The following is a 16139-nucleotide window of genomic DNA, read 5'->3' as shown; positions in this document are numbered from 1 at the left end:
TGGTTTCTGCAAAGGTCTGGAAAAGCTAACGCGAGACACACAGACTATTTGAACCCGCCACAGTATTTGCACAACAACATCATCGTATGAGCTATGGTGATCCAAACCACTCGTCTGGTAGCGAGGCATGAGCGATCGAAGGACGCGGGCGCTTCCACGAAGGCACTGCAGGAAATGCCGCCTGCCCGTCCCTCCCGGGGGGAACGATGGGACAAGGGGGCGGGATGAAAGACCTCCGGGCCGCCAGGGGGCGCTGCACCGCCCGGGCCCGCTCCGGCCCCCGCCCCGGCCCCCGCCCCGCGGCTTCTGGGAAGGGCGGGGCCGCGGCCGCCCCCCGCAGGCGTCACTCCCAGCATGCAGCGCGGCGCGCTCCTGCCCCTGCCGCCGCTGCCGCTGCCGGGCGGAGAAGATGGCGGAGGGAGGCGCGGCGGATCTGGAGACCCAGCGCACGGACGTCGCGGCGCTGCTCAAAACCGCCCTCCGCAAGGGGGACACCTGGTGAGGGAGGAGCGGGGGTGCTCGGGCGGACCGGCGCGGGCGGCGCCTCCCGCCCCCGGGGCCTCTTGGCTGCCGGAGGGACCGATCTCCTTCCCCTCGCCCCCCCGCTCCCGGGAGTGGCTCGACGGCCCTCCCGCTGCCGGGAAAGTGGAGGCGGGTGACAAGGGCAGGGAGGCAGTGCTTCTCGCCGCTCGGTTCCCGCAGCTCCTGCCAGGCGGGGACTCGGCCTGGCCCGGCTGCGGGCGGGCAGCGGGGCGGCAGCGAGGTCAGCGCCCGGCGGGGGAGGGCAGGGAGGGAGCGGCGCGGCGCCGGGGCGCGCTGCCGGCTGGCAGCCCCGGATGGCGGGCCCGGAGCGCGCAGGGGGCTTGTTTTGGCTGCGCGAGGAGTACCGAGGCGGGGGAGAAGAGCTCTGCTACCAGGCGTTTCTTCCATTATCCAGGCTGAAATGGCCCCGGCTTCACCTTCACGTTGTCAGAAATTATATCTGTACCCTGGCCTAGGCGCCCTGATGCCCGTCCACGGCTGTGACAAGCCTTGAGTTTAAATTTTATTGCGACTGTAAACGTGTTAGCTTCCTAAGAAGGAGTCCGTGAAGGTGCGAGCGGACCCTTATGATATGTTTTCGACAATGAACGTTTGAAAAATGTGTTTTTCTGATCAGTTGTAAAATATTTCTTCATATGTCATATAAATTGTCAACAGTACAATCCACGGTTGAAAAGAATTAGGTTAAATAAGCACGTCTTCTTGGCGTGTATTTGATAATTGAGCTTCTATATTTGTAGTTCTCTGAGGCTAGGAAACGGGACTTTTTTTTTTAGGAGGGGGAAAAATAAGGAACTGGCACTTTTTCCACGACTCAGCCTCTTCATCTCTTCCTGTGTGAAACTGTCACCCAAAGACAAAGGCTGAAGCATTAACTTACAAGAAAATTAACTATGAATACACAGAAGTAGAACTAGCCCACCTCATTTCAGCTGTCATCACTCACTGTTCCAGTTCTATAAAAGACTATATTTAACAGTGTTGATACTGCAGCATGTGTCAGAAGCATACATTCTGATGCATTATTCAAATACTGCTGAGTATATGTTCAGTTTTGGCATACGAACAGACTGCTCTCGAAACTGGAAAAGTGTAAGAAATCAGAAAAAGGAAATGAATTCACATGGTAGTGTTGAAAATGACCAGTGGTAGTAAAAGTGTGCTCGAGCTTGATGCCTTTCAAGACTTATTTTTTTGTGGTTCTGTTGGGTAGTTCCCAGTTACTAAAACAATATTTCAAGCAGTTAATATTGTTCAAAGTAATAGTACTTTTATGACTAGTTGACAGAATGACCACAACAGTAAGTTTACTGTGCTGTTTACTTTTTTTAGTATGTTTGATATTTTAATATGAAAGAATCAGTTCTGTGGGAAAAGCTTCTAAATGTTCTGTGAAAATACATCTAGCTATGATTGACACTGATATAAGTCAAGTGTTTTAAAACTGAATAAACTACAGCAAAGTCCCATTTTAGGTTTTACTCGTGAACTTCTAAATTGAGCTACATAAATGTGTATGCTTGTGCATTCACAGGATTTATACTTCGACTGTGCAGCTATCTTGACAAATTAAGGGGTACGTCTAATCCAGATGCTTTTTTAGAGGTATTTTGTCAATGGCTTTTTGATTTTTTTAGACATCAGTAAGGAAACAACAGTTAAAGTGCTGTAAGCCATGATTCAGAGTTGCATTGATTCAGTAGTAAATAGTGCTGAAAAAAATTCTGCAGTGCTGTACCAGCTTGTTCTGTTTGAGCTTTAAAACACTCAAATGCAGTCCTTTTAAAAATGCAGGCTTATACATAAAAAATCTTTTCCATGCTCTTCAGAATTTAGAGTGGAGAGGACAGTAAGCTACATATGGAAAGTATAAAGCTTTGGGGGTTTTCTCTGAGAAAACAACAACTGAAGAATAGGGCAAAGAGAGGCAAATGTTAGAAGCTTCTATGAAGTGGCTGATGAATTTCTTCATTAGTTCTTCATGTACACTGCAGAGAGAAATAAATAAAATTGACTTGAAGTGCAACATTTTAGGGTTAGGTATTGGAGGAAGAATTGCTAGAATTAGAAACCAGTTGTATAGATGGTTTAGTCAGTGGCAGAGTTGGTTCCATTAGATGTTTTTGAGGGTAGCTTGGGAATAGTATGCATAAGCTGTGTTGGTCCAATGGACTGACATGGTTAGTGTCTTTTAAGTGCTTCAACTGCAGGGACAAGATTTTGGGCTAGTTTGTCCCAGTGTGTTTTTTTGCATTCTTTATAGCCAGTAAATAAATGACTAAACTCTGAGAGATTGAGGATTCTTCCATCTCTCCATTTATCTTATTTTTCCAAACATACATTAAAAAAATCAGATTTTTCCAAGAAAGAACTTACTTTGTTTATCAGTTCTTTTGAATAATGTCTACTTTTGTTAGTAAAGTCAGTAAAAAATTACACTATTGTTCCACAGAACTTGAATTAATATAAGTTTTAATTCTCACGATATTGTCCAATGGATCTTTCTGTGGTTGAAAGGCCTAGACTTCTGTTTAGGAAAAGAAAAAGCGCAGCCTTTCATTGTATGTCTCACAGTTTTAGCATCTGATATGATTACATCTCAGTATTTTGAAATTCTACTGGTGCTTGACAAGTGAGAAGAATTTAGTGTGAGGAGATTTTACCCTCTCATTTAGAATGACAAAAATTACTGGTTGTTAGAGCTGCAGGCACATCTGAACTCACTCAGTGTCTTCTGCTCTCAGAAATAGAGGAGCTGTTGATGTTCACCAGATTTTTAGGCACAGTATAATTTGTGTGACCAACTGGTCTTAATGATGTCATTTAGTGCCTTTGTAGCTGCAGTGATATTCGTGAGAACCTTGCCAAGGTTTCTGTTCTTACACTATCACAGAAGTACAGTTTACAATACTGAAAGTTCTTGATCTTGGAACAGTTTTGTTATAGAGGGGAAGACCATCACTTTTTCTGTGTGACTCCTTGGGTGGTTTCTCTGTAATTTCTTCTCCATATTAAAGTGTGATTCTTGATTTTACCTTTAAAACTACCTTCTGCCCTGACTTCCCTGTAGTTTCTGTTCTTTTGTGGCTGTCTTAGTCAGAGATGTTGTCTCAGTAGCTCAGATATGACATTACAAATGCTTTCAGACTCTTGGCTATCTCTTGCACATATTGTCCTTCTGTGGTTTAGGATATGTAATCACATTTCTCACCTTTAGGTATCACCTGCCAATAGGTGTTTTACTTAAAGTGTGTGACAGTGACTTAAAAACAACTAACAGCTCAACAATCAGTTTTACCACTTTTTCACTCACTTCCTCCCAGAATTTCTCCATCTGTTGCTTGCCATAACAATTTGTGAGCTGATGAGAATGTAGAAGTTACTTGGATAAGAATTAGGCAGTTTACAGTGGACAAAAACTATCACATGGAGTTTATTTAGTGGCTAAGGGAACAAATGCAATCTATTAGATGTTTGAATAGGGAATACCAAGTAGCAGGACAAATATGTACTGTGTACAGAATACGCTAGTGAAACCATTCTGCCATCCACTTCTGGTGTCCACATGTGACAGAAGGTGTTCATATAAAATGAGTTCAGACATCTCAAAATCTTATAGGGAAAGCAGAATCCTTGTCTTTCAGAGAAGAGCTTGGAGAACCTTTGTCTGTTTTGCTAGAATTTTGAGTTGTGTGTTGAAGGAGTTATGTAAGAGGAAGATGTCTTCTAGGATAAGGATTTTTAGATGAGCAGATAAAGATTTAAGACACTCTGTAAACGGAAGCTAGTCAGGTTTAGGCCAGAAGGAAGATGTTGATTTTCAGCCCTGTTAGCCGATGAATTTCGGTGCCAGTCATCACTTCACGAGAGTGATGAGAGAGATTCTTAATATCTTTTTGGTTTTTAAGACTTGCAAATTAGTAAAACCACAGAAGTATAGTGTTTTTGGTTTTCAGATGTGTCTGATACACACCTCTTCTGAAGTTCTTCCGAGTCTAGGTACAGTTGTTATCCATACAGTACATTTCCTGGACAGTGAAAAAAACTAGCTTTCTTAACCTGTGGGTGTTTTGTTGCCTTTTCAGTTGTAATACTTGGTCATTGAAGAGAGTAAGTAAAAGGGAAGTGTGGTAAAAATCCTTCCCAGTGAGTGATCAGTAGATCTGATAAGTTCAGCCTTAAAGGATTTTTCCTCCAGAAGTGAATTTCCCCACTGAACATATAAGCATTTTAATTCTGGCTGTGGTGAAAACTTATGAATCTTGATGAACAGGCATCTGTAGCCCTGCTTAAAAACCCTGCAGTGCCCATCATTGATGATAGCCTTGATGCTGAAGTGCGTAGCTTTAATAGCATTTTACCCTGTGGTCTTCAAAGAACATGCTGAGTTGGAAGGGACCCACAAAGATCATCAAGTCCAACTCAGCCCTGCACAGAACATCCCCAAGAGTCAGGCCATGTATCTTTTTCTCAGTACTGTCCTCTGTTTGTGTTTTCCACATTTCATCATCCATCATTGTGTTGCACATGAACAGAACCTAGATTGAATGTTAATGGAGGATTTTACTTGATTTCACAGAGGGCATGATGAGATGTTATGAACCTGCACTTCAGTAATACTTAGAATGCTATTCTAAATTATTTTGGTAACCTCATGAAATGAGAAACAAGGAACGGTATGTCAGTGTTCCAAGGATAGATTAAGAGTTGGATTTTTTTTTCAAAGAAGTTTAAATTGCTGATTTTGACTTTTAAACCTTGTGATTGAAGTTTGATGTTAGGTTTCTCTTACTGCATAAGGAATGGTGCTGCATGTGACCAGTGGTTTACAAAGATTTAAATTTTTCTGGACAGTACTTACAGTGGAAATAAGTAGATGCATTTTTCTTCTGTTAGTTGATTAGGTGAAGTGAGAGCATGTTAAAATCATGTTTGTTCCAGGCTGTTGCCTGAAAATTAATTTGTTAGATTATTTTTTAATGAAAAGTCTTTACTTTAAATGGAAAATTTCCAAGGGTATACAAAACCCTTACATGCTTGTTCATATAATGTTCACACTGAAATTTTAACATAAAATTGCACTATACTACTTTCGGCTGAATCATACTTTTTGGTTGGTCTCTTGGTAGTCTGGATGAAGAACGTGCTGCTTAGGCTACAGCAGCAGGCTACATTATGGGAGTGGAGAATATCGTGAGCTGTAGAAAGAATTCGATTAGTTGATTTGAAATATTGGTGCATTTTGTTTAACTAAACACTTCTGAAGAGGAGTCTGGAATACTTGGACAGATTGTTGGGGTTTTTTTTGTCTTTGACCTCTGCATTTTTTTCTTGTGGATTTACCTGTATTTTCAGTAAAAAGATGGTATGGTTTGTGTGATAGAGTAGAATAATTATCACCATTTTGAACTTGAAAAACTTGTTAATTCTGAAAGAAAATTGAATTTGAAGGCATCTATTAATTATGAGTGTATTTGGTCAAGCAATTTTCATCACCTTAATCAAAGTAGAAATACAGATACAAACCTGTTTGTATGTTCTTTTTTTATAGTTGCAGTTGTGCAAGAACAAGAATCAGATGCTGTGCCTTTAAGCAGGAGTCCTAATTTGCTTTCTGCAAAACAGTTGTTCCACTTTGTCCTCTGTATTGCTTAATTTGTACTCATGCACAGTGAGGAGAGTAAAAAAAAATCCTCACCTATCTCTCTGGACAATTTGCACAGTTTTGCTATTAAAAGTGAAATAGCTTGTGTTCAGAAGATACAATGTCCCAGCAGTACGCAGTGCAGAACGAGTGTCTCTCTGTGAAGTGTCTTTATTGCATATTAACGTTTTCTGGTTTGATTTTGAATTCAAAGAGCTGATGTATCAGTCAATATAAATAAATCTAGGTTACATGTTGCTTAATTCTGTCTGCATGTAATGGTCACAAGAATTCAGAATGCTTCTAACAGCAGTGGGAAACACCAAGGTCTTAGTCATATTGTTCAGATATTTTTCTGTCAACTTGGATGTTGATGTAAAGAATGAATGTTGTTGTACTTGTGTAATGTTTCTGTTATGTTAATTGGGTTTATTAAGTCCAAATATGCAGTAAATCACAGGTGAACTTGAATTACATTAAAAAGTTAGAAACCACAGGAGAATTTTAGAAACCAGTAAGTTTCCTGCTAGGACTTTCTTTTGTTCAGTGAACAATGTCCATGTAGTTGTGCAGCTTTAAAACTTCCATAAACTTAAATTGATATTTATTATTTGTTGAGTTTTTATTTAAGAAATGAATTCGTATTTACAAGTGTTGTAATAGCTTCAACTTTTTGTATTTGCACGTTAATCTGCAGAAGGCTGTAAGTAATAGTATTTTGGGCTGCCTTGAGTCTCTACAGTTGATCATTTGGTGATACATAATGATATGGTCTTTTCTGGTAAATTTATTTGGGTGACCCAGTTTTACTGGGTTTGCATGGCAAAGTTGGTAGTGGGGTTGCTACAGGAGTGGCTTTTAGGAGAAGCTGGCAGAAGCTTCCCATGTCTTACAGAGCCAATGCCAGCCAGCTCCAGATGGACTGACCACTGGCCAAGGCCAAATATCCCAAATTGAAAGGGACAAATAAGGGACATTGAATCCAACTTCCTGCTCTTTGCAGGGCTGGCTAAAGTTAAACCATATACCTAAGAGTGTCTTCCAGATGATCCTTGAACTGGCTGGCTTGGTGCTGCAGCCACTGCCCTAGGGAGCCTGTTCCAGTGACCAGCCACCCGCTCAGGCTTTTCATGATGTCAAGTGTGAACTTCCCCCATCGCAGCTTCATTCTGTTTCTTCATGTTTTATTCCATTATCTGGCCTTCCAGAGGACTCTAGAGTATAAATTGTCCCTTGTATATGATAATCAACTTCAGACAGGCAAGAAACATTTTACAGAAGAGTGCAGATACATCTTACAAAGCAATCTGAAGCTCTGCTCAGAATATTGGGTAGGCCAAACCTGAATGGAGAACATATTCATGTGTTCTATAGTTTTTGATTCTACATGCACAAAGAAAATGTTAAGTATACATAACATAACCAAGAAAAAGCTCTTAAAGCTAATTAAAATGTACAAATATTTCCAGTATTATTAATAATAAAGAAAATTCCATGTTTGAGTGTAATTTTCAGCAAATTGTACATGCATGTTTTTGCTTACCTTTACTTAAGGTTTGGGACTATTCCAGTGTTCTGTGTTATTGACCAGTTGGCTCTAAGTAACTTGGTTGTACTATTTTCTTCAATCAATTTGAGGTTACTGATTTATTTGAAATACCTATAAATATCAGGTATCTGCTGTTTTAAGAGTTAACCAGTTCATTTGGCTGTGCAGTTGTCTTAGTTTTTAGGGTTTGCCACTCAAAGCAGAATATCTAGAAATTTGAGACTGTTCTTTACTCTTTATTCAAATCTCCCAGATTTGCTTTACCTCAGAAGATAGGTTGGTTGTCCTGCTCACTAGCTAAACTGATGACATGCTGGAGAGCAAAACTTGTGTTTCCTGGTTGAGTGAAATCTTGATTCTATCAGATAACAAATATTTCTTAATCATAATTCTAAAGATGGCTGGGCCATACATTATAACTTTGATGGGGAGTTCTGGGGTAGCCTTCTTGGTTAGGTCCACAGTTCAAAAACTACTGTAGCATTAGACTCATTTGGAAATCCTTCCTTCATTAGGTAATAGTAACAAAAATAAAGGCAAAACGTTGTTCCAAGTTCAATATACATGTATTTTGGTCTCTGTTTTACTAATGTGTGGTATGCTATTTTTTTTATCTGGGACATACAAGGAAGTGTATCTGGTCCAAGTGCATACCCCAAGTTTTTAATATTTTTCCTTACAAAGGGATCAAATATCATTTAGGAAATGAGGGTTTAGCAGATATAGTTCTGTTTACTTGAGTTTACTCTTAAATTACTGCATGTCCCTCATAGGTAGTACTTAGTTTTCAGGTGGTTGATTGTATCATGGATATTATAACTGATGAAAAGATAAGTTACCCTCCGATGGCTTGCCTTCTCTTACGCAGATGAGTAGGCTTGTTGATCTTGGTGAGAATGCTGTATTGAAAGGTTTGTTTAGAGTCAAAAGCTTTAAGTTATAAAACTCTGATTATTACTTTACCCATTAATGCAAAGAAGTCTGAATTTTAGCTACAGAAGTGCTTTAGCAGGTTGACTGGCTTCACCTTAAACTGAGCATGGTGTAATTGTGCTCCTGTTTTTTTTTTTTTTCCCTTCCCTGCCATAATCTTTAATGTGGCATATCCTTCTTGCATAAAATGAGGGTAGTGTATGGCATTTGGATGCAAATTTCTGATTTCCCTAATATTACTGGAAAAGTTGTATTTCATGTCTTGATTAAGAGCAAGTTCTGGTAGTGGGTTGTTCTGGTATTGGCCAGGACAGAGTTAACTTTTCCATGGTGAGGGAGTGGAGCCTGGAACCCAGCCCCGGGCTTGTCCAGGTGATTATGCTCTACACCCCCAGGGGTGGGAGTCCAGGGCTCCTGCTTGGGATAAGAGTGGTGTGGCTTCAGGATGAGAAAAGCCATGGCTGTAGGAAGAAACCCATCCACCATCATGCATTGTCCTCCAGGATGTGCATTTTGCATGTGAATCACGCTCTTTGTTACACTTCCCTTATTAATATTGTTGCTGTTAGTGTTCGTTTTTCTTCTTTCTGTTTCCAGTAAGTTGTTGTTATCTCAGCCTGTAATCTCTGCTTTATGTGGGATGGGCGAAGGGGAGCAGTTTATGGTTGGGTTTTTTTTATTCAGAGTACTAAACTGAGAAATACTATTCTTAAACCAGGATAAGAGAGAAGATTATGGCTACTGTGACTGTGTTCAGTAATAACTCAAAATAGCTTTTCTCACCTTTACCAGATTTCTGTTGAAGTAGCAGAATGTTCATTAAAATGCCTAATATGTATAAAACGTAGTTATACATGTACATGCGCATATATGCATATAGACAGTAATTTGCTGTAAGAATTCAAATCTATAGTGTTTGCTAGCATTTTTCAAAATCTTTATGTGCAAATTTTTTTTTCATGGCTAAATAAATTCAATAAACCTTTGTATTCTGTGTAATGCATGTTACCTCTACTTTGTGGTAAAGGAACTTGACTGCTGTTTAATTCTTGTCATACTGACATACTTGCATGATTTATAAGTGGCCTTTCAGCTTTCTTTATACAAGAAATAATAAGCTCTTATTTGAGCCTGAAAAGATTTCTAAATTCAGTTCCCAAATGTGAAGGGAAGTGATGAAAGATTTTTTGCACTTCATGTTAGGAAGCAGCAATGTTACGACATTTCTGTTAGGGAGGACCCTAAAGAGATACTGCACCGCAAATTTTCATTGATGGCAAAATTAATTGGGTATGGAAGAGGAAAGCTGATGAAATGTTGAAATGGATAATGTTGAATATTTAAAATCTAGAACAGTGGACCCCAAGCTTTCTTACACTGTTCAAATTTATTATCAAAAATTTGTATTAAACACTCTGTTACTGGGGTGTGATAAGACATTTAACACAAAGCATTTGAAAAGTAAAATGATTCTCCAGGAGCAATAATTTCTTAGGCCATAATTAAAATAAAGGCTGTTTGCCTGTATGATAGTTTCTCTTTTGTGTAAAATTATCTTTCCTTCTTAAGATTCATAGATCGTTCAAGTTTAGGTCAAGAAAGTAGAGGCCAGTGGGACAAGTCTAGCAGGTTTGGTGGTGACTGAATTCATAATCACACACAGTTACAGCTCTTATAGAATAGTGCTGGATCACCACAGCAGAAGAGAAAGGGGAGAATGCTGTTGACCTTAAGTATGTTCATGAGAATGAAAACTTTGTATAAAGCAAAAGGTAAGGGCATGTCACATTAATCAAATTCAGTTTCATACTAACATAGTAGCACAAGATTTGTGACAGACCAGGGAGAAGAAGATCAATACTTTCAGGAAGGAGAAATAATGCCTATGATATCTGAAAAAAATAAAAATCTGAACATCACTGAACAATTTGGTATATTGATCTTAAAGAAATTCTGGACGAAAGGTATAAAATGGAGGTATCACTGGACTTTGTAAAAGCCAAGCTGTGACAACAGTTTAATCTGGATAAAAATACTGTAGAGCTGAGATTAGAGATATAATCGCTTTATATGGAAGTGTGATGTTGATAATTATTTGTAGGAGGAACATCTAGTCCTCTGTCAAAAGCAGAGCATTTACTGTTTGTGTTGATGTTGACTCAGGAAGAAAACATGCTCTCTGGTTCTTGACAAGGCATCAGATTCCTGAAGGTTTTTAAGTTGCACATTAATGTTATAAATAAAACTCCATCAGTAGACAGTTCCCTACTGAAAGTTCTCTCTTACTTTTTTAAAGGGCTGTCTAATTAGAGAGCTTTAAGTTGAAGCTCCTGAATTCGAAAATCAAGAACAGGAATTAAAGGTGACAATCCTTCATGCAAAAAAGGGACTTTTTTTTTTTTCAACTTGCCATTTTTCAGCCTCTGATGTTGTATTGGCAGTCTTGCAAAACTGTACCTAGCGCTGTTAGTGAGATCTTTAATTGACCACAGGTAAAGTCCTCACTGGTAGGAGACACTGATAATGGTTAGAACACAGAGAGAAAAGCCTTGTCATTTCCCAAGACTGATGAATGCTGGTGTGTTACTATGAATGAGGTAGGAATTAGGTAGATACCAATAATTAATATGTATGTCTTCTTCCTTTCAAGGTATCTAGTGGATAGTCGCTGGTTCAAACAGTGGAAAAAATATGTTGGTTTTGACAGCTGGGACAAATACCAGATGGGAGATCAGAATGTGTACCCTGGTCCTATTGATAACTCTGGACTTCTCAAAGGTAATTGCCTCTTGTTGTGAAATAAGCCAATAGCACATTAAATGTGGAATTGTCACAGGTAGTTCATCCTTTGAAGTTGGCAGCGTAAATGAACCTCAGCATATATAAGAGTAAAAATTTTGGTTTCTTTTCAGAACATGACAAGGGAACTGGAATAGGTTTCCCTAATAAATCGCAATCTTATAAATACAATTATTGGAACTTGTTTGTAATGGTAACAAAATATGGAATAATGTACAAATTCCTGGTTTATAATGAGATTTTGGATTTTCTTGAGAAATGAGAATTACTCAAGTTGACAAAAAGGTAGCTTGAGTTCACTATGATTTCAGTTTTTTTGGTGTCTTAACCAAATTGGTTGATTCAAAGTAAGATTTTTAAGTTGAGCTCTAAAACTTACTTCTGTAAATGAGCCCCAAGCCTTTAGTGTAGTTCTGGAACCATTGAAGAAGTGGTATTATTCAGTTCAGTGGCTTAAGTTGTGTGACACAATAGAGGATAATTTCCTATTTTCTTTATGGTCTTGTTATGTTAAACTCTGTCACTGGTATAATGACTCAAGTTTGACTTTTGCTGAACTGTAGCCAGATTTTTGAACACAGGTCTCAAAATACTTTCCCACATATTTTAATCGTTGCATCAAATTCCGTATTTGATGTCCAGTATCAAAATACCATTAAAGTTGCTAATATTTAATCTGCAAAATCTAGCAGCTACAAAACTGAGCAGACAATTAATTGGTTTTCTTCTTTGCAGTTACAGGTAATGTAATAATACTGCTTGTTCTGTTAGCATGTAGTAATACCAGTTTTTCCAACTTCATAGGGTTTATGATGAACTCTTGGCTTTCTTAATTCAAAACTGCTATAATTAGTATCTCCTTATTTTACAAGTTAAATGTTAAAGATGATTGCATTGTTCATAAATTTCTTGTACCACGTTCTACTAATTGTCAGTGTAAATGAGTGTGTCTGACACTGACCAGTGCTTTTGTAAGAGGTGCTGTATTGTTATATTCATCTATATGTTCTCTTCCATCCAGAAGCTTTAAGGTTTTTTTGCTCCAGGTGAGTGTTGTGTTTTGTTTTCTGAAATGTGAGGATTTAGATCTTTTCTCCGTTCTTGTAGTAAATCTTGCAGTGAGGCAGGCATGTTCGGGTGTTACATCTCAGCTGACATCAGCTGTAGCAACATCTTTTTATCCTCAGTGAGGTAGCATCAGCTTGTTCTCTTTTGTGTCTTCCCTTTCAAAAATAGACGATGTCTAGTTGTGCCAAACACTGTTCATCTGTACCATTTATAACTTAATCTACATACAAGTTCAGATTATGTTTCAAGTTACTGTTATGAAGCCTGCTTTAGGGTTAGCTGTCCAAATCTGATGTCATGTTAGTCATTTTCCTAAAAGCTTCTGAAAACCTGTATTCTGTTGTTTTGACACTACCAGTACCCCTTTCAAAATAAACAGCATCAGGAGTTGTGAACTTCACTTTTGCTCATTATGATTCTAAACTATGGCTCCACATTGGCAGTAATTCCATGCATCCAGTTACCCTCCGACATCTACTGTTCTGTGTAAAGGTAGTTTTAAAATTAAGGGCTTTATTGCCCAGCAAATAATAGCTTTCTCTTTCACCCACTGCAAAGCAACAATCCTCTGTACTAGGTTTTCTGTGTAGCATAAACTGACCCGGAAAATGTTTGGATTTTAATCTTTGGCACATAGTATGCTCTAGTTGCTCTCATGCTGCTCTCCTTAAAAATGTACATCTGATATAAAGAATACAAAAATCTAAAATGGGCATGCTTTCTCAGATATTCTACAGTGTGATGCAGGGATAAGGAAAACTGTAATTGAATTCACAGAAGACTGATTCCAGGAAACTGAAGCAGTATGTTGTGCTTATGTTACTTAAATGCTTCTCCCTTATTTCCAGAACTTTTGGATGAAGTGAGAGCAGTGAAAAGTAACAGATAGAGATCTCAGTTAATCTCAACATGTGCAAAAAATGTCAAGTGTGATGTAATGCACATGTCATGTTCAAAAGAAGAGATAATATCATCAAAGCAGGGACAAGGAAGTAGGTATTTAGAGTAGCTAATTGTTCATCATAGAAAATAGTGTTGTATATGAGGGACTGAATTGTCAGAATCAGGTTATCTCTTTGATGGTTCTGGAAAAAATTATACTAGAAGATATGTTGGTATTTTTAGAAGGCAATAATAGAATCCAAATTACACCTCACGATGTAAGAACAGTACAGAAATACCGTATGAATCTTGTGAAGAGTTACGTAGACCTGAGGAAGTGCTCGTGGATTTCTCCCCACACTGTGCTCCCAGTTACAATGGGATGCTTCCAGATGGAAAGACAGCTGCCCTAAATGTTTGAAGTTCACAGTGGCTCACTTCTGGAATCACCTCTTAGATCTAAAAGATTACTGCCTGTAACAAGGATTGAATGAAAGCTAAAAGCATGCTGCTTACTTTAAGAGATTCCAAATTGTGCTTCATTCAAGTGCAGCGTATCCCCTTCTCTGCAAAGAATTCTGTAGTGACTGTTTCCAGAGCACAGAGGATCCTTTAAATAGGAGGTTGTACCATGCTGCTTTCCTAGTCCGACATAGGGTGAATGATTTCAAACTTTGAATCTACAGTTAACTACTCATTCTCATTTTCAGCTGTGGAAGTATCCATGATGATGTGGGAATATGTGTGAAGTGAGTGGGAGAAATGAATCGGTTTCTCTGAAAGCTAGGATGGTGTATGATAACAAACTAGGTGCTTGTAATTGCACGGGGGTATAAAGTTGTCACTCATACAGTAAAGGAATCCCACCTGTAACAGGTGTGCTAAGTATGAACTGGTTCGTTTGCCTGCATCGTTTCAGAAGACCTGCTTTGAACGCTGTAATATGGTAACACAATTGTGACTGAAAATATTTTGTCTGCATATATTTTATGTGAAAAATGTTACATTAAAAACTCAAGTACAGAATTACAGTATTCAAGTGAAAATAATGTTTCTCTTATAGATGGTGATTCCCAGTCTCTCAAGGAACATCTCATTGATGAGCTGGACTACATCCTTTTGCCAACTGAAGGCTGGAATAGGCTAGTAAGCTGGTACACACTGATGGAAGGTCAAGAGCCAATTGCACGCAAGGTACTGTTGACCTGCTGGGATGAGCATGATTCACATGTAGTCCTGCAAATCTGCAGGAGTTGCACAGGAATTTATTAGCAGACTTTTAAGTCCTGGCCTATGATAATAATATAGAGAACTCCCACTTTAGTTGCTTATTGATACCTGATTTTTATTCAAATTTGTGATGCATAAAAATGTGTAATATTGAGGCAGAGGGATGCAAAGGCTATAATACTTTCTTTTTCTGTAAGTAAGTTCTCTTAAAAAATATCTCAAGAAGAATTTGCTTTAGAAGCTTGTATGGCTGTTAATGCAAGTGATCTTGTAATTAGGTAAATAACTCTAAAGCTGCATTGACTATGTTAGTGAAAAGCCTAGCTCTTATAATGTTAACATTGGTGGAGTAATTTGTGATGGTTCTGGCTTCTTTTTCTGCCAAGGTTGGGGTTAATACACGGGAGTCATAGTTTCGTGTTTGGATTTGGTGTTTATTATTTGTTGTCTATATTATAGTCTTACGAGCCGTGAGCTATAACTAGCAAGTTAGAAAACAAAGGTAAAATGGGTTGCCTCTAACTCTTTCCAAGGTTATTTGAGCGATAATCACCCAATAATGAGATGACACCTGTAGTATTTATACTTTTGACCCAATAATGACCACCCGAGGCCTGCAGTGCAGACTTTTTTCACCCAATTACAGAAAACCACCCAAACCCATGAAGAAGGAAGAAGGTGAAGAAGGACTTAGACAACTCCCAAAATCCTCCATCTTGCCCCATACATTACTATATACTAAAATTCCAAATCTAAGTTTTTCACCCTGTGATATCACACAATGCTATTCAAAATACACACCCACAAACACAGTGCCATCACTCAATTTCAGAAGCCTGTTCCATGGCCTCAAGTCAAATGTAGTGCCTGCCTGAGGGTCAGTGCCCCTCAGCACAGAAAGCCTGAAATTTTCAGCCTCCAGGGTTCCAGCAGTAATCGGTAGTTTCTTTCTGATAAACTCCCTGTTCTCAGCTGTTTGCTAAGGGAGTTATTTCTTTAAGCAAAAAGCTTACCTCAAAGCAAGTAGTAGTCCTTGGTGTGGTGCATAGTGTAGCCCTCCATCAATATAAGATATTGAAAAACTAACATCTTTAAATTTGTTTTTGTTTGCTCCAGCACATAACACCCTTATTAAAGTGATAGGACATTTCACCAGTTTATTGATCATACAATCTTTTTTTGTTTGTGTTATTTAAGATTTTCAAATTAGTGATTGCAATTGCATCCTCACTGGACTGAATTACTTAATTTTTAAAATACATTTTGGTATATTTATCCTTTCTGTATTGACCACTAGGGTGTATTTTTCCAGTTTATTTTAGTTCTTTTAAAATCACTGAAAAAATATTAGAATTTAGTTTTATGATTTCTGGTGTAATACAGCTTTTGTTTCCTTCTTATGACATAATATGGTCTAACTGCATACATACTGGGTGCTTACTTGAAGTCCACTCTTCAAATAAATGGTGGATATAGCTGTAGAAGAAATTT

General features: G+C 38.7%; 1 protein-coding gene across 4 annotated transcripts in view; it reads left to right on the top strand.

Annotated features, from left to right (window-relative positions):
* The first annotated feature begins 340 nt into the window (after nucleotides 1-340).
* The window catches only part of USP15 (ubiquitin specific peptidase 15), a 61673-nt gene continuing 45874 nt past the window's right edge, over nucleotides 341-16139 (top strand). For all 4 annotated transcript variants that reach the window (XR_010080263.1, XM_063396571.1, XM_063396570.1 and 1 more), the window contains exons 1-3: nucleotides 341-498; nucleotides 11320-11447; nucleotides 14482-14612. Coding sequence is in view for 3 of the 4 variants with exons in the window: in XM_063396571.1 (XP_063252641.1) it covers nucleotides 410-498; nucleotides 11320-11447; nucleotides 14482-14612 (348 nt within the window). In the remaining variant the exon portion in view is untranslated. The remainder of the gene's footprint in view (nucleotides 499-11319; nucleotides 11448-14481; nucleotides 14613-16139) is intronic.

Source organism: Prinia subflava, chromosome 4 (assembly GCF_021018805.1).
Source record: "Prinia subflava isolate CZ2003 ecotype Zambia chromosome 4, Cam_Psub_1.2, whole genome shotgun sequence".
Lineage (NCBI taxonomy): Eukaryota > Metazoa > Chordata > Aves > Passeriformes > Cisticolidae > Prinia > Prinia subflava.
Note: the sequence above shows the minus strand (reverse complement) of the source record. Positions and strands in the feature narration are given on the sequence as shown.